Genomic DNA, 22653 nt, shown 5'->3' with positions numbered 1-22653 from the left:
TAATAATGATTACTTATATTAATATAGTACTTTATAGCTTACAGAATTCTTGTACATTAAATTTGTACAAAACCCAATGAAGTAGACAGGGCAGCTATCCTTAAACCCATTTCATGCAGGGGAAAATAACACAGAGAGGTTAACTTGCCTGAAATCACACAGCTAGTAAGGGAGAGAGTTGGCACATGAATCTCAGTCTTACCCAAAGCCAGGGCTCCTACCATTGCTTGGTTCAGGGGAATCAGCCCTCCAGCCATGCTTATGCTAGAGGCTCTCTCCAGATGCCAGCACCATCTGATAGGTCAGCATGGAACAACCTTGCTTCTTTTTCCTGACTTATATGCAACATATAATTGTTGGTAGCAAAAGTCACCAGGCCCCCAAGTCAGCTTTTGTCCTAACTCAATGCTTTTTCAGTTGTGCCGTGTCATTTCCAGTGATTGTTAAGAGAGTGGTACCAAGCCACCAGAATCAGTTCTGCAACATAGTTCAATAAAAATCTTCTTATTATTCTCCAAGCTAACATAGCAGAGCATACCAGTATCCTCCTAAATCCTTGAGAAAGTTAAGAAAACTAGTTGGCCCCAAGCCTACACCAGGACGATGAACAAGAATGGCACTAGGGCAAAGCTGGGTTAAAGCGGTACAACAGCAGGACACACTAACTTAACCTCCCTTTTCTGTGGAAACCATTTTAATCACATCTCTCAAACCTCTCTTAGTCCTATATTCATGGCAATGGCAACTTGAATACTCATGAATGAGAATGAGCCTGCTTTATTTCTGCAGTGTCTGACAGAATTAATTTCTTCTTGTTAAAAATTGACAACTAAAACTCTCTGTGGAAGCCACATAGTGGGGTAGGGAAAAAATCCATCAACTTCCAGGACTTAAACTTTCCAGGCCCAGAGGCAGGTCTGTGCCGTATCGTGCAGACAGACGCCTTCAGTGCTGAGATGCTGAAGCCATGGAGCATTCAAGCCTTTGAAGTTACTGCCTTTGATCTGGTTCTCTGCACATCAAGCAATCTTTTGATCACTTGGTTTCTTACTGGCCTTTTTTTTTTGCAATGGTTATCTAGGCTTCTCATTTGCAGAAGTCCCCATTCTTGAGTCTTAGATCTGGCTTGGGAGGGCTCCAGGGTATATCTCTGACCCACAACAGCCCTTCAGAGATTTGCACCAGCAATGTATGCCTTGGGTCTTTTCTTCCCTGGGTGAAACAGCCCCGTTCCTCCAGCCCATCCTTTGGAGACCCTCTTTACCCTGTGGTGCATAGGACCCAAAGCAGAGGTTGTCAAAGATCTGATCCCCAGTTGGCTTTCTTACATTTTTATACTGTGAGCCTCTGGGGAGCTGCAAAAATTGCTCTAGAAGAGACAGTACAAACCAGACTAATTGGTAGCCCATCAAAAGCTGTTGTCTGGCTGATTTCCCTTAAGATAATAGAAAAAAAAAGGGGGGAGGAAAATGTAGGACTAGTTTATCCATTAAGATTCTGCTATCTTAATAAATTTCCTGCTAAAATATTACTTGCTGTGTCATGGACAGGATTTTTTTCTCTTTAAATTTTCATGTAAAGTAGAATAACATTGGTTCTTTTTCTTGTATTTGTTTCCTAAACTTTACAAAAATAGGTCAAGTGTATAGCATGGCCTACCATGAAGATCAAAGATCTTTGACATTCTGTAATAAATTAGTTGGAGAAAAAACACTTAAATTTTAGGACAGTTATTGAGTCTAAGGGTTCAGGACTAAAAGCTATGCTAGAAGCTAGCTTGAAATGCTGTTAATGGTTACTTTAATGTAGTCTTACCACTTTCTTCATATGACCCAATTCACTTTTTTAAATGATGGAAGAAGACTGAGTAAAATTTTTAAAAATGATTTGTGAGATGAATTTTACAGGAAGAAGTAAAGCTGCTGAATTCCAGCTCAGCTCTGTGTATAGAAAGCTGTTAGCACATAACCTTGGATAAGTCACTAAGCTCTCTGCCTCAGTTTCCTTATCTACCAAATAAGTGCATTGCCCTCATTAAAGTGAGATTCCTTCAAGTTCTTACATTGTAAGCAGTGGTTCTGGACCTTTTCCCCCAGGGAAACACACAAACACACACGGGATCATATTCTTTTCTGAGGAGCTGTATCCTCTGTGTGTGTGGGGGGGGGGCGTTGCTTTTTGTTTCAAGGCAGCAGTACAGATAAAATAGGATGCAGCTTATGCATAATTCCCAGTTCTAATCCCTTTTCCTCAGTGATCACTACTTTTACATCAAGAACCACAGCTCTGGAGATCTGCACATTTGTGGGCTGTGTGCCACCTGGAAGATTTTTTTAATGCAAAATGCATCCATTTTTAAAAAACATTAATTTACTTCTATTCATCAGCTGAGTGTGTAATTATATATTCTCATGATTACATTCTTTCTCCCGAATCTGCTTACTGAGTTCCACCGAAATGAAAAAATAACCCCTTGCAAACCTCCCCCTCCAGAAAAGTCTTCAGAAGGCAGAGCTAGCTCCCTTACCTACTGGCCATCTTGATCACTCTAAAAGGCTAGATCCCCTGTTTGTCCTGTGACTGCCCTTGTGGGAGGCCCAGAAAGGTCTTCAGTGACAAGGTTTGCCCAGGGGCTGATTGCACAGTGGCTTCTTGGAATTGAAAAGGAAAGGGGTTTGGTGTCCCAAAAGAAGGAGAAATGACTGCTCAAATAACAAAGTCTAGGTCATCACCTCAAAGCCTCTTTTGATGGCAATGATATCCATGCAAATGCCAAGCCAGGGAACCCCACACGCCTGTCTGTCTGAAGGACCAGTATATTCTCTTAAAGCACTTCTGTTCATCAGTGCTAGTAAAAAGAGCAGCTCTCCCTCTGCCTGCCAAGAGCACGGCTGTTAGATCAATTAGCAGCACCTCAGCCACCCAGATGCTTCCACCTTCTTCTGAAAAGCAGCCTTCTCACAGACAGATCACATTGAAATGGCACTTGCTAGCACCCATATGAATCCCAGGCACTGAAGATGACAGGCTGTCCAGCTCGCCTGTCGACTGCAACGCAGTGCACACAAGTGTCAGCATTTGGCAAAGCCTGTAACAAGGCCAGAGTCAAATGAGAACATTCGAGCTATACAGGAGTCAGCACGACCCATCTGACCACTTTCTCTGGGATTGCACTCAGTGGGAACCTATCAGAGAGGCAAGCTTGGACCCCAGATCAGGGGCTTCACCACACAGGATGAAAGACCTTCAGAAGGGGAGTTAAGGGACTTCCCTGGTGGTCCAGTGGTTAAGACTCTGTACTCCCAATGCAGGGGGCCAGGGTTCGATCCCTGGTTGGAGAACTAGATCCCGCATGCACGCCACAACTCAGAGCCCTCATGCTGCAGCTGAGAAGTCCACATTGCCACAACTAAGAAGCCCGCATGCTGCAATGAAGATCCCGTGTGCCACAACTAAGACCCGGCACAGCCAAAATAAATAAATAAATAATTTTTTTTTTTTAAAAGGTGTTGGGGAGTTAAGTTGACAAGGCTTTATATTAAAGTGTGACTCAGATATCTGTCATCTGGGACTTTCCTGTTCCTTGAGATATAAATAAGCTTTGCTTCAGATTGCACAGTCTGTGGAAATCTGAATTCTATGACTTCTTGGGGGCTTGGGGTCTCTGCCTCAGCTCTTGGTCCCATTTCTGGGACCGTAGCCCTACAACTTGTCAGGTTGCCTATAAAAAAGCATGTATGAGCATGGGAGGCCTTCCGAGAAGCTGGTGTCATTGAGGAGACTCACATTGCACATCCTCTAATGGCATAGTTAACAGGCCACACGAGACTTTCCTATTCTCTTAAGCTTTGCTACTCGGGGTGTGGCCAGAGGACCAGTAGCACCTGTATGACCTGGGTGCTTGGTAGAAATGCAGACTCTTGAGCCCCACCCCAGCCCCAGTAAATCAGAACCTAGGTTTTAGTAAGATCTCAGGAGAGTCCATTCATTAAGGTGTGCGGATCACAGATCTAAAGTCCTTTTCTGTCCCCTCACCTGGACGATTCTCTGCCCCGCCCTTGCTCCACGCAGTACCAAGTCTTTTGCCTTCTCTTTCTTCCCCCTGCCTTCTCTCTTGTTCTTTCATCTCTTCCCTCCCTGTCAGGAGCTACAAACAAATTCTTTGTGTCCTGACAGAGCAGGCCTCTTTTCTGGAGCCCCAAGCCAGTCACCACCTAGGCCCTGAGGGTCTCACCTTCTACCAGCCCTCAATCCTGTCCCCAAGCTTACTGAGGTATTTGTCTAAACAAGATCCCCCACTAAGAGGGACCCTGATACCAGCTACTCCGATAAAAGAAATCTCTCCATCTCATTACATAACACAGCCCCGATTTTATAAAGACATTCCAAACAGACCCTTAAATCAATTCAGGATTATTAGCCATCATGTGAGTGTTAGACCTGGGGAAACTGAGTCTTCGGCAGGAAAGTGACTTGTTCAAGGTCTTTTTGTGGTTACTGGCAGAGGCAGGACCAGAAGAATTCTTATACTTCCCAGTACAGGGTTCTCTTCACTACACCTCTAATTATTCTACTTTAAACTGCACCCTTAAATGGCAACCAAATTCTCTTCCTGAGCAGCAAATATGTATTGGGTGCCTGCTGTTTATAGCAAGCATTATTTAAAGGTCAGAAGAAGCAAAACAGACCCAGTTTTTCCATACTCTCTCCTTTGCCCAGACCGCTCCCTCAGACTAACTTCCTCATTCCCACCTACCTGCCTGGCAAACTCCTACACATCTTTGAGAATCAACAGTTGGGACCTTCTTCCAGGTTCCTCCACAAAATTAATCATTACTTCCTCTGTGCAAGCACATTATTATAACATTTCTTCCATCATATGTTAAGCCTTTGTTGTCCTAGCTGTTCCGCTCTGGGTAGAAGGTTCTTCAAGGGAGGGCCGAACTCTGTGGTCCTCATCACTGTATCATCAGTGCCCAGCACAGGAGAGGTGCAGAAAATGTTCGTTTTCATCCTCTTTTTTTTCCCTTGGATATCCCTACAAACTAATGACATCAGTCAAACAAATCCTGTCCTTAACTCAGCCACTTCATCCTTAAGCACCTGGCCCCTTTCTGGACCTGCGCTCCCTCGGCCCATCTGTCTCACCCGGCCACTCATTTCTAGTCCTGGCCTCCCCTCTCTATTCTGTTGCTACCCAAAGTTTCCAGCTTAGCCACCGGCTACTTGTGTATGACTTCTTGAAAATCACTGTACCTTCTGGGCCTCATCTGCAAGTTGAGTGGGTTTGACCCATAAGCTAAGAGCTCTCGATTGGCAGTGTGACGAGATTATAACACACCTCACAGGTGTGTTATAATCACTTGTGAGGTGCTTTGTAATTTTTTCTTGTAATCATTAAGGTTTACCAGTGGTCTTTTTAATAAATAGAGAAGATTAAGGGTTATCCCTCTGACTATCATTCTCAGTTGCATTCTGATGTGCTTTCTGGAATAGGAGAAAAGGGGTGTAGTTACAGGTAGTTCCAGGGATCACACACACTTGGGGCACACACACTTTGGGATCCTCTTATGTCTCACCAAAAAGTTCCATATCATGTGTGTCTCAACTGGGCACAGGTTGATCTGTAAGATTCTTTCTGCCTCCATCATCCTTTGAGCTATAAGACCTGGATAGAAGACAGGAAATTGTGAAATTGTGAAAATTCTGAATTTCCAAGTCCCCCCTGTGTTGTGGTGGCTCCTTTTAAAGTTCAAATCTCACTCAGGAACACTTGAACAGGTAACGAACGCTCTTAATTTTTTCCTCTTCCCCTTTGGCTTTGCTCCCAGGAAGCGAGAAGAAGAAAATAGGCGAAGAGAGGCAGAAGAGCAGAAGGGAAGGCTGAGCCCAGATTCCTGCAGGCCCCAAGCTCCTCCCTGTCTGCCCAGCACCCGGGCTGAGCCCCGCAGGCAGAGCTGGGCGCCCAGCAAACAGCCTCCCTGCAGCGACAAGGCCCAGGGCCCTGAGCGGAAAGCCTGTAGACGGTCTCCAGGCAGAGGGTCTCCAGGCAGAGCCCCCCAGAAGGAGCAGCATCTCTCCCCAGACTTGCAGAGAACAGATCCCAGAAAACCAAATGGTAGGTGTATTGCCTTGTTATTCAGTGCTAACCTATGGACTGTGGGCTCTTTTGATTCACGTAGTTAGACCATTTACGTTTAAGGTAATTGTGTCAGCACTTAAGTCGGCCATTTTATTATTTATTTGCTCTTTATTTCCTCTGTTTCTCTTTTCTTCCCTTCATTAACCAGACTCTCATGATGTGACAGCCCTGTTGTATTTCCTCAAGTTCTTTCTTAGCTTGGGACCCTTGCATATAACAATCCTTTTATCTATATGGACAAGAAGTACCTTTTATTTTTCAGCTCTCAGAGTGAATGCTCCTTCCTCTGTACAGCCATGCCTTCCCACTAAACAAGGCTTTGTTTTCCTGCTATACGCTCCCATAGCGCTCCTGTACTTCCTTATTATGAGGATCATCACCTTTCACTGTTATTACTGGCTTACTTGTCTATTTTTTCCACTAGACTATAAGATCTGTAAAATCAGGGTCGCTTCAGTTATCTACTGCTGTGTAACAAACTACACTAAAACTAAGTGGCTTACAATAACAGTTTATTATTTCTTATGATTTTGTGGGTTGGTTGGGCAGTTCCTCTGCAAGCTTCACCTGCTCTCACTCATGTGGCTACATTCAGTTCAAGGTCGGTTGAATTGGATGGTCTAAGATGGACTGACTTGAATGTCTGGCAGTTGATGCTGGCTATCAGCTGGGATTCCTCGACTCTGTTTTACATGGCCTTTCATCCTCCCATAGGCTAAACTGGCTTTCTTACACAGTGGTCTCAGGACATCATTCTAAGAAAGCACAGGAAAAAGCTATAGGACCTCTTGAGGAATAGGCTCTAGAATGTGCACGCTACATTCTGTTGATCAAAGCCAAGTTATATGACCATCCCGGACTAAATAATATGGAGACATAGATTCCATCTTTATGCGTACTAGGATGGGAGTCATTTGGGGCTACTAAACAATCTATCACGGTTCCTTCTGGTCACAGATTATTCACATTTCTCCCACATGCAAAATATTCTCACCCTTATCTTAGGACCCCCAAGTCTCATGCCAATTATCACATCAAGGTTGAAGTGTGGGATCTTGAGACCGGTGTCATGTCCAGATGTTGTTGAGGTTCCCCAGGTGTGAATCTTTCTGATTCAGAGACCAATAGACAAAACACACATCAACCACACACACACATCCAGCAAGCAGTGGTGAGACAGGAACAGAATAACCACAGGAGACATTCCTGTTCCAAAAGGAGAGAAATAGGAGGTACATAGCAGTCACTAGTCCATAGCAATTCTGAAAGCCAGCTGGTTATACATTAGCAGGGCCCCTACTCTGAGGTATGAAACGTGCCTTGATTAGGGTCTGGTTTTACTCCTATGTGTGTTTTCTATTCCATTGTTCTCCTTGGCTCTGGGCTCTGCCACCTGGGTTCTTGGCTCTGCTCTCTGAGAAGTCTTCCTTTTCCTTGAGACATAGCCCATGTTTGCAGCTGAGTAGACTTCTTACCCTGTTTCCTGCATATAGGAAATTGGGGCCCCAGAGGCTCCTTTTCGTTTGGGACCGCCTCAGTAGTTCAAGCTGGTGGCACTCTCAGTGATACAATTATCTCAAAACCTTCATGGGTCTTCTATGAATCTGACTGGGTTCACGCCATGTTCCAAAACCACATCCATAATTATTTTTCAAATAGGCCTCTCTCTACTTTGGGTGGCTCAGGCTGCTGTGGAAAAATGCCCTTGAGATTCTTAGAAGTTCTTTTGTCTAGCTGAGAGGCCTACAATGTACCATCTTTAATATTTTTGAGGTCTTAATAAAGGGTTGCACAGCCATACTCTTGATTTGATCTTTATCTCTAGGTCATATCTTACTATATGAGACTCTTTTGTTGGCAAGAAAAAATGAAAATTTAAAACAGTTTTCTAACCCAGCACACTCTGTGCTCTATATTTACTCTAAATTCTGCTTTCAAGCTGAGTAGTTCTTTCTTTCTTTCTCCCCGTACCTTATCATATGCAGCTAAAAAAAGCCAGTTGATATTTTCTTCAACATTCTACCTAGAAAGCTCCTAAGCCATATCTACAAGTTCATTAGGTGTATTTTCTATCTTCCAAGTTACTGCAGATGACAATTTTGCCAATTATCCTGCCACTGAATTACACAGTTCACTTTTCTCCAGACTCCAATAGCAATTTCTTCTCTGCTCCTCCAGCCTTCACTAATAGTTTCTTCATTGCCTTTCTAGCTTCTGCTCACCAGCCAGTTCCAAAGTCAATGCTCTGGTTTTTTGTTAGGCCAGCGTGTCTCTTTTTTAGGTATCAGTTTCTGTGTTGATTCTCTCTAGCTGCATAACACACCACCCCCCAAACTAAGTGGCTTAAAACAATGGTTTAATATTTTTCACAGTTCTATGGGTTGGCTAGGCAGCTCCTCTACTGGATCAGCTGGACTTACTCCTGTGGCTGCTAGAAGTTTGGCCAGGCTAGAAAGTCCAAATGGCTTCCTTCACATGTCTGGTAATTGGTGCTGGCTCTTGGCCAAGGTGTCTCAGTTCTCTTCTGTATGACCTTTCATCATCCAGCAAATTAGACCATCTTCCTTGCATGTTTTTCTCAGGGCAGTGCTCTGAGGGAGAGAAAGTGGAAGCTGCAGGTCCTCTTGAGGCCCTGGGCTCCAGAACTGTCACATCACTTATACCACATTCTGTTGATCAGAGCAATTCACAAGGCCAGCCCAGCTCAAGAGAGTGGAGACGTAGACATACTGCAAAATCACATTTGAAAGGTTAGTGGATCCTAGGGTAGGAAGAATCTTTGACCTTTAAACAATCTCTCAGAAGGAGCAATATGTCTCTTACTTCTTTATCCCAGCAGGGTGTCTGGCACATAAGAGATATAATAAACATTTGTTGAATGTATACTAGCTAAGTGCTTGAGATTTGGAGATTGTTAAACATGACGCAAAAAGTATTCATTGGGTAAACACGTTTTCTGTAACAGAGTCCCATTTTTATGGCGAAGCTTTGCTTCTACTTAGTTCACCAAATCAACTTATGCATGCATTTATTCAACAGATATGTTTATGAGCTCATACTATGTGCCAGCCATACTGAATTATAAATAAGACTAAGGACCATACCATCAGCATTTTCTTATAGCAGTGAGCACAGTACTGATTACACAGGTAAATATTTCTTGACCTGACTCCTCTCTTAGAAAGCACCTGTTGAAAGTTTGATTGGTTTTGGGTTTACTCTGAACCTCAAGAATTATACGTAATTCCTGCAACTTCAAATGGACAGTGGTTTTCCCCCAGTCCAGTGCTCTACAGAGCAGAGAGAAGGGGGAGCACAGTTATTTCAGACTACTTACAACTACACAGGGTAATTGTGGCTTGTATTCACCTTACTATAAAATACCTTGAGACAGTTATGCTGCAAAGCTAGTCACATCTACTGTGGACCTGGTCACATTCAGGTAGTTACCTCACATCCTGAGAAGTCCATGAAGATTGGTTTTTTCATAACCAATCCTTTGTCCTTAATTTACTGATACTACTGATAGTTAGACTTCCTCTCCTCACTACTGGTTTAAAGGTGAACTAGTGCATGGTTTTATAATGATTTTCAAGCCATGTAGGGCTCATGAGATGAATTCAGTGGATTGGACTAGGATAATTTTCATGAAACAGACTGCAATAGAACCTATCAAAGTTCACTGCACATTATAAAGGTAATAAGTTCTGTTGCAGTTATATGTCTATGTACATAGGGGTGTGTGTGTGCATGTGTGTGTGTGCTTGTATACATGCATATGAGTATATGGGCCACAACTTAAGATTTATTTCTTGGTATGGGTTATTGTCAAAAATTTTTGAAAATTACTGTTCTAGAACAGTTGAGAGGCAGGAGAGCTCCTCATTCGTTTGAGGGCAGGAAGTGGTGTCCTGAATAAGGGACCTCTGGGAAAAGCCAGATTCAGATATGCAAACAGGCTCAGAGAAGCCCAGCATCCAGACTTTGGGGAGAGATGGAGGAAGAGAGGCCCGTGAGCCTGATTCAGGTGTAAGGAGAGGGAGCTCCAGTTTCAGGGGCAGCCTTTGCCCTTGCTGACCTGCCCAAGAGGCCAGAGTACAAAGGAAAATAGGGAGAAACTTCTAAGAATCAAGACTGGACATTGACTAGGGCTTCTCCAGAATAGTGTTCCCAGGAAACCCAACATAATTGGGCAAAGGACACCCCAAGCCACATTATGTTTGCCCACATAAAGAAGGGTCACAGCTGCCTCAGCTGATCAGTGACCAGGCAGTATAGTAGCATGGGCATCCTAGCAGGAAGCCAGAGATGGGAAACGTTGACCCCTTCTTCTTCTCCATTATCCTATTTCATAAATTAGAGCCTGAGGGTTGTTAGAGAGCATCTAGTTCAGCCTCCTCAAAACAAGTCAGCACCCTGAGGCTCTGAGAGAGGGCCTTGCCTAAGGTCTCTTAACAGGTGATTGCTTTCTTCTTCCTTATTCTTCCCTTTTTGTTGTTTACAATGTGTGTAGAGCATAATGGCTAAGTGTGTAAGCTTTAGACCCTACCACCACTTACTAGCTATACAATCTTGAGCAGGTTACGTAGCCTCTCCAAGCCTCCTTTTCTTTATTTGTAAAAAAAAAAAAAAAAAAAAAAAAAGAGAGAGAGAGATAATAATGCCTGTCTTAGAAAATTGCGACCGTTAATGAGATAACCCATGTAAAGATTTAAACACAGTGCCTAAAGTACTCTATAAGTATGAGCTGTTACTATAATTAACCTCATTACTATTTCAAAGGGGGGAGGAAAGAGAGGAAGGAGACACTACTTAGAAAGACCGCTGTGGGGCTTCCCTGGTGGCACAGGGGTTAAGAATCCGCCTGGCAATGCAGGGGACACGTGTTCGAGTCCTAGTCTGGGAAGATCCCACATGCCGCGGAGCAACTAAGCCCGTGTGCTACAACTACTGAGCATGCACTCTAGAGCCCGTGAGCCACAACTACTGAGCCCAGGAGCCTAGAGCCCGTGCTCCACAATGAGAAGCCCGCACACCGCAACGAAGAGTGGCCCCCGCTCGCCGCAACTGGAGAGAGTCTGCGTGCAGCAATGAAGACCCAATGCAGCCAAAAATAAAAATAAATAAAATAAATACATTTATTTAAAAAAAAGAAAGACCGCTGTGACTGGGTGGAGGATGGATTTGGAGGGCCACGTAGGGCCTATACTAAGGCACAGTAGCAGCAGGGTGATGAGAAGCGGATGGAATTGAGAGGTAGAATTGCAATGACTTGGCAGCAGACTGCTTGTGGGAGGTGGTGGAATAAAGCTGTCTTTGAGTCAGTGTGGTTTTTCAGGAGAGTCTAGTGGAGGAGAAACTCACTGTTTTAAAGGCCATCCCTGATGTTTTCTTATTCTCACCATATGGGCTGCCAGGGCTAGTGGGTATGATTGGTGGGAGTATCAGGGGGCCCTTACATTTGGCACATGTGCAGTGGCTAAGGCAGCAAACTCTATTACCATCTAGATACCAGAGACTCCTTGACTTCTTTTCCTTACTCCAATTATGTATATTCAGCTATTTACTATGTCCTCATTTAGGTGTCCCAAAGGCATCTCAAACTCAACCTGTCCAGGACAGAACTGATCATCATGATTTCATGCAGAACTACTCCTGATATTGGTTAATATCCAATACTTATCCATCTGTACGTCCATCCCAGGAGTAAAAATCTGATCATTATCTTCTTTTCCTTTACCACTCAAAATCCAGTCTGTCGCCGGGTCTTGTCACCTTTACTTCCTAAATAGCTTTCGAATCATTCTTTGTTTCTCATCCACCACCACCACATAGTCTACCTAACATTTGCTTACCTTCATCTCTAACTTGGACTGTTGCAGTAGCTTCCTAACTGGTCTTACTTATCTACTCTGACTCCCCTAATCCATTTTCCTCTCTGTGAGCATATCAGTCCCTTCAGTATGAAATCTCATCATATTACTCCCCTACCCAAAGCCCTGGAATCAACCACTTCTCCAAGGAACCTGGTTCCTTTTGTTGGAGGTGGTATTGGAATCCAAGATCTGAGTGCTAGGTGTGTATACTACTCTTGGACTGTCATTGCTCCTAAGCCCTTTCAGCAGAGAGAACTGAGAAATATTTATATCTATTTGTGCACCTATCAGTGTATATGTGTATTACACACACACACACACACACACACACACACACACACACACACACACACTGATTTCAAACTGTTACCTCCAATTCCATTCAACACCACAGGGTTTATTCTAGCTTTTATCTTTTTATTTGAAATTTTTTTTCTCCAACAGTGAAAGACCTGGCTCCCATTATCTATGATATATATGCTTATTTGTTCAATCCTAGTATACACGTTTAAGGTAGATTCAGAATTGCCAACCCATACCCCTTTGAGAAATAAATTTACTAACTAGAGCTTAGTATTTACATACATTTCTCTTTGTCCTCAGTCTTACAGTACTCAGCTAAAATATGATTTTACAAAGTTACTTGGGTGAGTTCCCTTCTTCTCCACCTTTTTAGTGTGGTTACCTGATCTAATTCTGTAATAGTGTTAGGTTTATTTGTTATTGTTTTTATTCCATTTTGGGTTCTTTCCCATATCCTAGCTGATTCTAATTGCTGTTCATTTTTTTTTTTTTTGGTAGTTGGGTACTTTTTATTTAAACAGAAAATGACATTTTCTCATAATTATAAAATTACTTAATGTACATGACCAAAAAATTAAAATCAGAGAAAAGAACAAAGAAGAAAAAATTAAAATCCTCCTTAATCTTAAAATAAACAACTATACAAACCTTTCTACTAGAACTTTTTTTTAATTCAGAAATTAAATTAAATTAAATTTAATTTAATTTTTTTTTTAATTCAGAAAATTCAGAAACAGGGCATCCTGTTTTGAGATGTTCTTACATAATTTCTTTGTTTTCAACAAAAATGTTAGTAGCTGCTTAGCATTATATCAGATTATGAATACAGCATGCTTTGTTTAATCACGCCTGTGTTGGACATATAAACTAAACAGCCTTTCATATAAATTTTTGTATATACCTCTAATTTTTATGGCTCTTTAAACATGCTGCCAGGGACTTCCCTGGTGGTGCAGTTGTTAAGAATCTGCCTGCCAATGCAGGGGACACGGGTTCGAGCCCTGGTCCAGGAAGATCCCACATGCCGCGGAGCAACTAAGCCCATGCGCCGCAACTACTGAGCCTGCGCTCTACAGCCTGCGAGCCACAACTACTGAGCCCCCGTGCCACAACTACTGAAGCCCGCACACCTAAAGCCCATGCTCCACAACAAGAGAAGCCACCGCAATGAGAAACCCGCGCACCGCAATGAAGAGTAGCCCCTGGTCGCCGCAACTAGAGAAAGCCCATGCGCAGCAACGATGATGCAAAGCAGCCAAATAAATAAATAAATAAATAGATAGATAAAAGAAAATTTAAAAACAAAAAGCCAAAAACAAACATTCTACCAGATATCTTTCCAGGAAGGTTGCAGACATTTGTTTCACCCTTTCAAAAGCAAAAACCAAAAAACTCTCTCCAAACACTTAGGCAAATAATGGTTTTACTAAATCCGAGTTAGTAAGATGGAATTTTATCATATTTTTATTGGCTTTGTGTATCTGTTTTCTGGATTACTCACTGATGTCTGCTGTCAATTTTTATACTGGTTTTTCATTTTCTTAATACTTCTAAAAGCTCTTTATATAATAAGGATAGTAACCTTTCTCTGTCATGTATAATGAACTTTTTTTGTTTACCTTTTAATTCTGTTTCATTTTTTTCTTCTGAGATTTTTTTCTTTGTGGTTTTATGCCAAGAAAAGGTTTTTCCCACTTTAAGATCTAATAAACACATATATTTTCTAATTTTTACTATCTCATATTTAATTCGCTATATAGTGAGGTTGGAATTGAATGATTTCTTTTTAGAGAATAAGCAGTTGTTCTAGCCATAAACATGGAATAATCCGGAGCTGCAGCGCTGGCAGTAGGCTTGTGAATAATGGCTTCTGAAGGAGTATAGCATCACTCTCTGGGGTCATACCCAAGGCCTATGAGCACCCCATCTCCTGGGTCCACAAATTCAAAATGCCATCTTTATTGTTTATTTTCATATATGGGAATATTTTTAGCATTCTATTCTTTCTCACTGATCTATCTCTACTAATACCTAAATCACATTATCTTTATGATTACTAGCTATTAGTATCTAATGATAGCTAGCCATCTCTTTATTATTTTTCTTTTTTCTCTTCTTTTTAATAGAGTTTACTTTTTAGAGCAGTTTTAAGTTCACAGCAAAACTGAGCAGAAAGTACAGAGAGTTCCCATATACTCCTACTGCCACACATGTACAGGCTCCCCAACATCAACAACCTACACCAGAGTAGCACGTTTGCTACAATTGATGACCTACACTGACACATCATTATCACCCAAGTCCAATTTACATCAGGATTCACACCTGGTGTTGTACATTCTGTGGGTTTTCACAAATGTATAATGACTTGTATCCTGCATTGTGTCATACAGAATAGTTTCACTGCCCGTATTAGGGGTCTCCAGAGAAACAGAACCAGTTAGATAGATAGATAGATAGATAGATAGATAGATAGATAGATAGACAGACAGACAGACAGACAGACAGACAGACAGACAGACAGACAGACAGACATAACGGGAGATTTGGTATAGAAATTTGCTCACTTGATTATGGAGGCTGAGAAGACCCACAGTCTGCCATCTGTAAGCTGGAGACCCAGGAAAGTTGGTGGTGTGATTCAGTGAGTCCAAAGGCTTAAGAACAGGAGAGCAGATGCTATGAGTCTGAGTCCAAAGGTTTGGAAATTGAGGGGCTAAGGGTATAAATCCTGGTCCAAGTCTAAAAGCCTGATAAACAGGAACACCTGTGTCCAAGGGCAGGCGAAAATGGATGTCCCAGCTCAAGCAAAGAGCACAAAATCACCCTTCCTCCACGGTTTTGTTCTATTTAGGCCCTGAACAGACTGGACAGTGCCCACCTGCCTTAGTGAGGGTGATCTTCTTTACTCAGACTACCAATTCAAATGCTAATCTCTTCTGGAGACACCCTCACAGACACACCCAGAAATAATGTTTTGTCAGCTATATGGGCATCCCTTATACTAGTCAAGTTGACACATAAAATTAACCATCAGACTGCCCTAAAAATCCACTGTGCTCTGCCTACACGTCTCTCTCTTCCCCAAACCCCTGGTAACCACTGAGCCATTTAGGATCTCTGTAGTTTTGCCTTTTTCCAGAAGGTCATATAGTTGGAATTATATAGTATATGGCCTTTTCAGAGTGGCCTCCTTCACTTAATAATATGTAGTAGTAATATTCATGCAAGTAAAGTAATATTTCACTTAATAATATTCTGCATGGCTTGGTAGCTTATATCTTTTTGGTACACATTTCACTTTTAGCTCATTTTCTTTTAGTTTATTTCTTTTTATTGCTGAATAATATTGCATTGTCTGGGGACTTCCCTGGTGGTCCAGTGGTTAAGACTCCGTGCTTCCACTGCAGGGGGCTGGGGTTTGATCCTTGGTGGGGGAACTAAGATCCCACATGCCACACGATGCAGCCAAAAAAGATAAAATTCCATTGTCTGGATGTACCACAATTTATCTGTTCACCTACTGAAGGACATCTTGGTTGCTCCAAGTTTGGGCAATTAGGAATAAAGCTACTATAAACATCCATATGCAGGATGTTGGGTGGACATAAGGTTTTAATTCATTTGGGGAAATACCAAAGAGCAAGATTGCTGGATTGTATGGTAAGAACATGCTCAGTTTCATAAGACATTGCCAAACAGTCTTCCAAAGTGGCTGCACCATTTTGCATTCCACCAGCAATGAATGAGAGTTCCTGTTGCTTGTCACCCACATCAGCATTTGGTGTTGTCAGTGTTTTTGATTTTCACCATTCTAGTAGATGTGTAGTGGTATCTTGTTGTTTTAATTAATTGGTTTTTTATTTTGTTTTGTTTTGGTGTGTGTGAAACATTATAGTGGTTGTAAGAGTCAGAGCCTTACCGAAAGGTTTACTCAGAGAAGTGCTGCTCCCTCCTCATCCTACTACTCAGTTTCCATTTCCCTCTTCCTTCTATCCCTTTCCCACTCCATCCCCATAGGGATCCAATCTCTTCAGTTGCTAGATTATCCTTTCTATATTTCTTTTGTACAAATGAGCAGATACAAATACATTTCTTTCTTTTTTTTTAAACCATACCAGTTTTTTGTTTGTTTGTTTGATTTTTTTTTTAATTTGGTTGAGTCAGGTCTTAGTTGCAGCAGGCGGGCTCCTTAGTTGTGGCATGTGGGCTTCTTAGTTGTGGCATGCATGTGGGATCTAGTTCCCTGACCACGGATCGAACCCGGGCCCCCTGCACTGGGAACGCAGGGTCTTAACCACTGGACCACCAGGGAAGTCCCATTTCTAGGTATTTGTAGGGGAAGGCTTTCAGGTTATCTAACCTCCTGTTGCTAGAAATAGAAGTTAAACAATTTTTTCCTAATCGTAATCAGCACTATCATGGTGATACTAGAGGACAAGTCTGAATTTTTTTTTTTTTTTTTTTTTTGTGAACAGTGAGCAGAACTGCCCTACTATGCAAGTTTTGGACAATAAAGATTCTTCCCCTTCTTCCTTGTCTCCCCAAGAAACATCCAGAGAACATTCTAAAGGCCGATCTGCCTGTGTCCACTTCAGCCCCAGCGAAGGCAGTGATGGAAACAGGCGTCCAGGAGCCTCCTCTGTCGAGAAGTCCAGAGGTGAGACAGTTGGTGAGCAGCAGTGTGACAAGGGGAAAGGCTCCTTGAAGCAGCCCTCCTGTGTCAGGGGGTCTGGGCCTGCTGAGGAAGGAGAGGACCCCAGCTGGGCAGCTGCAAGCCTTCCACAGCAGGACGGCCACTGGAAGCCCAGCCGGCGGCAGGATGCAGCACCCAAGGCCAAATGTGCCTCCCAGAAAAGGCGCAGCCAGGAGCTCAGAGGAGGGAGGCGCTCCCCGGCTGGATCCAGCCGGCCTGGCAGTGCCAAGGGGGAGGCCGTCCGTGCTGGGCAGAGCCCTCTCCACCACCGGACGCCGAGAAACACAGTGACGCAGGACAAGTTCACAGGAGGGACCTACTCAGATTTGCCATCGAGCACAGAGGTGTTGAGGTCAGGAGTCAGGAAGCTGGGTACATCTGCCCTGTCGGAGGACACTCAGCTATCTAAGGAGACTGATCCAGCACCTGGTCCCCTCTCTGGGCAGAGTGTGAATATTGACCTTCTCCCCGTAGAGCTGCGGCTGCAGATAATCCAGAGAGAAAGAAGCAGGAAAGAGCTGTTTCGCAAAAAGAACAAGGCAGCAGCGGTCATCCAGCGGGCCTGGAGAAGGTAGGAAGATGGGATGCCACAGCATCTTTGGCTCTGTGGCTGTCCTGATCCCCCTGATGTGATACCCCTGTGCTCTTCCATGTGCTGGCGTGACAAGGCCAATTTTATTGAGCCTAGCCATGAGAGTCACACATGTGTAGATCTTAGTAGTTTATATTGGGTAAGCTATTTGGAAGGTGTTTTTACCCAGAAAGATAGGAAAGTACCCAGGATAGCCTGGTGTAAATGAAAAACCATGAAGCCTAAGTTTCAGGTGAAGCTCTAAGAGGTTACCTGACCTTGAGCAAATCACTCAGCATCCCTGACCCTCAGTTGCCTCCTCTGTAAAATGGGATTTAACAATTGCCGCACCCGTCCTGTTCATGTGACAGGTTGCTAGAATGAGATAACGTGTGCTTTGTAAATTCTAAAACACTACACATGTAAGATATTTTATTTTCCTTCTTTACTACCCAGGAATTAGATACAGTGGATTAAGTGACTGAAATTTATCACAAAAACCTGTGTGAGCCTCGACCAAGCTCAGAATGTGGGGTAGGAGCTGGGAGTGGTGGTGGAGGCTTACTGAAACACTGAGGTGAACACCACCAGGGGGTAATTCTGGGAGGACTGGAAGAGTGCTTTGCTGCAAGTTTTCACATGTCTCACGATCTCCTTCACACTGCAGGCCCCACGAGGGCCTCCATCCAGATTAGGCCTTTCAGTGATGACCACGCCCAGGGGAGGAGGGCCGGACCGTCGGCCGCAGGTGGGGGTCATGTGGTCTCCATCAGATCACTGCGAGCGCAGGTGTGCTCCTGTCAGGAGATAAAAGGGCCGAAGAGACCCTGCTGTTGGCAGAGGGAGAGTTGAGCGGCTTGTGAGGCCCAGGGAGAGGCCTCAGGGACTGTCATGCCAAAGTCTCCTAACCCAGAGCCGGGCGACCTGCACGGCCTTCGCTATAGTGCGTCCTCACGTCTGTTCAGGCTCGTGGCTCTTTACAAAGTCGTCTTATGCCTGACCCCTTTGCTCTCCCAACCATGCCAGGAAGCCGTCAGGATAGGGATTAGCGTCCCTGTTTTTCAGACAAGCAATGGTCTCAGGAAAAAAGACTTGTCCTGATGGTCAGACCCAGCACTCGAAGTTCTGTCTGACTTGAGTCCAGGGGCCTTTCCCTTACGTTCTCAGTAAAGGTAGTGTCTGCTGTGGTCAAAATAATGGAGGCGGAGGCCGACCTCGCACTCTGCACCTCAGGACAGGCTGGAGGACAGGCTGCCTGGATGGTCTCACATGCATCAAGGTAATGTTGTTATGGGGGACATTGTTGTTAGCACTGTTATTAATACTAGTAGTTGCATTCATCAGGCACGTGGGCCAGACACTGTTCTAAGTAGTTTTACATGTATTAACTCATCTAAACCCTCAGTCACGCTGTGAGGGATACTGGGATCACTGTTCTCCCCATTCCATGAATGAGGAAACTGAAGCACAGATGGGTTCATCACCCTCAGGCTACAGAGCTAGTGCGTGCCAGTGCTGGCCTGCAGCTGAGACCGTCGGCCTCTGAAGCCACAGATGGGAAGGGTCCCTGCTTCCCCTCCTTGGGGCGTTCCGCCAGGACGTGCACTGGCTACCATCCCAGAGGAACTTTTTGTGAAGTATTTCAGCCGCCACCTGGGGTGCACACAAGCCCGTGAGGTTTGCCACGTCAGGCCGCACAGCTGCTCCCCAGCTGCAGCGCCTCCCCATCACACTGTCCTTTGACTCCTTTGAAGAGTCAGCAGCTGACAGGTCCTGTCAGTAAGTGTCCATAGCAGCAAATGAGCCTTCAGCCCTTCCCCCCAAGAACAGTGGGCTCACAGTCTGTGCACCATCTGGGGAGGCAGTTACACAGGCCCCCTCTGGCTGCACCACTGTGCAATTCTGAGTCCCGGGACGTTGACTCCCAAAGGGCTTCTGGGACGCTGCACACCGTGGCAAGTCCCGTGTCTGGTGACAGTAAAAACCCTTTTATTGATTCCGCTATGGCCCTGTATGTCTTCCATTTGAAGCACAGGGGCCCTGAGTGCTGTCCGGGGACAGCGTGTGGTGTCCGACAGCAAACCTCAGGGGCACCGAGGGCTGGGGTAGGGAGCGGGGCTTGGCACACGACCTCCCATAAATGCAGGCCGCCGTCATAGGAGATGTGCCCGGGGCCAGCGGGGAGGCAGGCTGACTGGAAAACGCACAGGATGGGGTGAGCAGATTGAACCTGGGGCCCAGAGAAAATGAAGCTTTGTCTAAGCGTCTGAGTTTTATTACCAGTCAAGACTTGACTATTTTAAAGGTTGAAACTGGATACTGGACAAGCTAGGCTGGGCTGGAAAGTTGCTGTGGTGAAGACAAGTTGCTGTGTAAGGCACTTCCCATCGGGTCCTCTCCAGCATGTTCTGAGGTGAATAAACAAGGTTAGGCTAGACCATAACAAGTGCCCTGGCGCCCCGGGCTGAAAGGGATGATTGGGTGTGCTCGGATTCTCAGCAAACCAGGCGTGCACGTTCTCCCTGAGAAGGGGAGAATAGAGGCTGTGACTGACCACTAGGACCATGAGACACAGCCTCGGTCTCCATCCCAGAGTCGATGAGGTGGCAGCTGTGCCCCCCGAAAGCCGGAGCTGTTAGAGCTTCAGCCAACACCCAGGCTTCCCGACAAGTCCTCTGCCCACAGAGCGGGGTTGTGGAAGAACTGACTGCAGAGCGGTATTGTCCTGTTAACTCTCGCTTCTCTCTACACTTGGCTTTTTGGAAATGTGGTACATGTTCTAGTAAAGGGGTGCCATGGTTTGTCACGCTCCAGAGAAAGAAAGGAAGAATTATGTAGTTCGACTGAAATCAGCCTTTCGAGCAGGAGGGAGGGGCTGCACCAAGCACTGAAAGGAGCTTCGAGCATTTGGGAAGAAGGTTGTGTCCCGGTTGGTGTGTTGTAAGATCAGGCACAGGGCCTGCTGCTCTCTGCAGCACCCTGTAGGCTCACCAGGAGTAGTTAATCAGCTATGCATAATGAACACTGGTGCAGCTTTCCTTAGGAGGCTCCGAAACATCTGTGCTCAATAAGAGGTTTGGGAGTGCACATGGGATAAACACCATCAGAAAAGCACTAGAGGTAAATATAGCCATCATCCTGGTGCCCCTCCCCTCTCTCCCGCCCCAGGCTCTGCCCTCCAACACATTGGTCTTAGTAAAATTCAGCTCTTACATTTGCCACTATTCTTAAAAACCCCTGATCATCCCCACCAAGTCCTTAGCAGTATTTGGCTGTTGGACCAGACAGCACTGATTTTGAATGTTGGCCTCTCCTAGCTCTAGCTGTTCGCCTTTTCCCCCCAATTTTTACTGTGATATAATTGACATATGGCACTGTATAAGTTTAAGGTGTACAGCATAATGATTTGATTTACATATATTGTGAAATGATGACCACAATAAGTTTAGTTAACATCCGTCATCTCACACAGATAAAAAGAAAAAGGTTTTCTTCCTTGTGATGAGAACTCTTAAGATTTACTCTTTAACAGCTTTCATATATACCATAAAGCAGTGTTAGCTACAGTCATCATGTTGTACATTACATCCCCGGTACTTACTTGTCTTATAACTGGAAATTTGCACCTTTTGATCACTTTCATCCAATTCCCCTCCTCTAATAACCACAAATCTGATTTCTTTTTCTATGAGTTTGGTTTTTTGTTTTTGTTTTTGAAGATTTCACGTGTAAGTGAAATAATACAGTAGTTGTCTTTCTCTGACTTATTTCACTTAGCATAATGCCCTCAAGGTCTATCCATGTTGTTGCAAATGGCAGGATTTCCTTCTTATTTTAGGCTGAATAATATTCTACCGTGTGTATATATAATATATATAATAATCTAATGTGTGTGTGTGTGTATGTGTATATATATATATATATATATATATATATATATATATATATATATATTCCACAACTTCTTTATTTGTTCATCCATCAATGGACACTTAGGTTGTTTCCATGTCCTGGCTATTGTAAATAATACTATTATGAACATACGGGTGCAGATGTCTCTTCATTTCCTTCAGATATATACCCTGTAGTGGGATTGCTGGATCATATGGTAGTTCTATTTTTAATTTTTTTAGGAACCTCCATACTGTTTTCCATAGTGGCTGCACCAATTTACATTCTCACTAACAAGGAGGGTCCCGTTTTCTCCACATTCTCACCAGCACTTTTCTCTTGTCTTTTTGATGACAACTGTTCTAACGGATGTGAGGTGATATCTCATTGTGGTTTTTTTTTTTTATAGATTTATTTTTATTTTTGGCTGCGTTGGGTCTTCATTGCTGTGCGTGGGCTTTCTCTAGTTGCAGCGAGCAGGGGCTACTCTTCGTTGTGGTGCGCGGGCTTCTCAGTGCTGTGGCTTCTCTTGTGGAGCCCGGGCTCTAGGCACACGGGCTTCAGAAGCTGTGGTGTACGGGCTCAGTAGTTGTGGCTCACAGGCTCTAGAGTGCAGGCTCAGTAGTTGTGGCACATGGGCTTAGTTGCTCCACAGCATGTGGGATCTTCCCGGACCAGGGATCAAACCTGTGTCCCCTGCATTGGCAAGCAGATTCTTAACCACTGTGCCACCAGGGAAGTCCCTCTCACTGTGATTTTGATTTGTATTTCCTTGACGATTAGTGATGTTGAACACCTTTTTATATACCTGTCGGCCATTTGTATATCTTGGGAAATTTTCTATTCAGGTTCTTTGCCCATTGGATTATTATTATTATTATTATTTGCTATCTAGTTGTACGACTTCTTTATATACTTTGGATATTAACCTCTTATATACATGGTTTGCAAATATTTTTTTCCATTCGTAGGTTGCCTTTTTATTCTGTTGATCATTTCTTTTGCTGTGCAGAAGTTTTTTAGTTTGATGTAGTCCCACTTTTTTATTTTGTTGCTTATGCTTTAAGTGTTGTATCTAGGAAATCACTGCAGAGACCCACGTTAAGGAACTTTTTCCTATGTTTTCTTCAAGGAGTTTTGTGGTTTCTGGTCTTTTATTTAAGTCTTTAATCCA

At 43.9% G+C, this 22653-nt stretch overlaps 1 protein-coding gene across 2 annotated transcripts in view; it reads left to right on the top strand.

Annotated features, from left to right (window-relative positions):
• Positions 1-22653, top strand: part of INVS (inversin) — a 146048-nt gene that overhangs the window by 111619 nt on the left and 11776 nt on the right. The window contains exons 13-15 of one of the 2 annotated variants that reach the window (XM_068551762.1): positions 5832-6118; positions 16871-16981; positions 17492-17588. In XM_068551762.1, coding sequence (XP_068407863.1) covers positions 5832-6118; positions 16871-16981; positions 17492-17588 — 495 coding nt within the window. Of the gene's footprint in view, positions 1-5831; positions 6119-16870; positions 17589-22653 lie in introns of both variants that reach the window. The other variant, XM_068551761.1, reaches the window with a different exon arrangement.

The sequence above is a fragment of the Eschrichtius robustus genome, chromosome 10 (assembly GCF_028021215.1).
Source record: "Eschrichtius robustus isolate mEscRob2 chromosome 10, mEscRob2.pri, whole genome shotgun sequence".
In the NCBI taxonomy this organism is placed as follows: domain Eukaryota; kingdom Metazoa; phylum Chordata; class Mammalia; order Artiodactyla; family Eschrichtiidae; genus Eschrichtius; species Eschrichtius robustus.
Note: the sequence above shows the minus strand (reverse complement) of the source record. Positions and strands in the feature narration are given on the sequence as shown.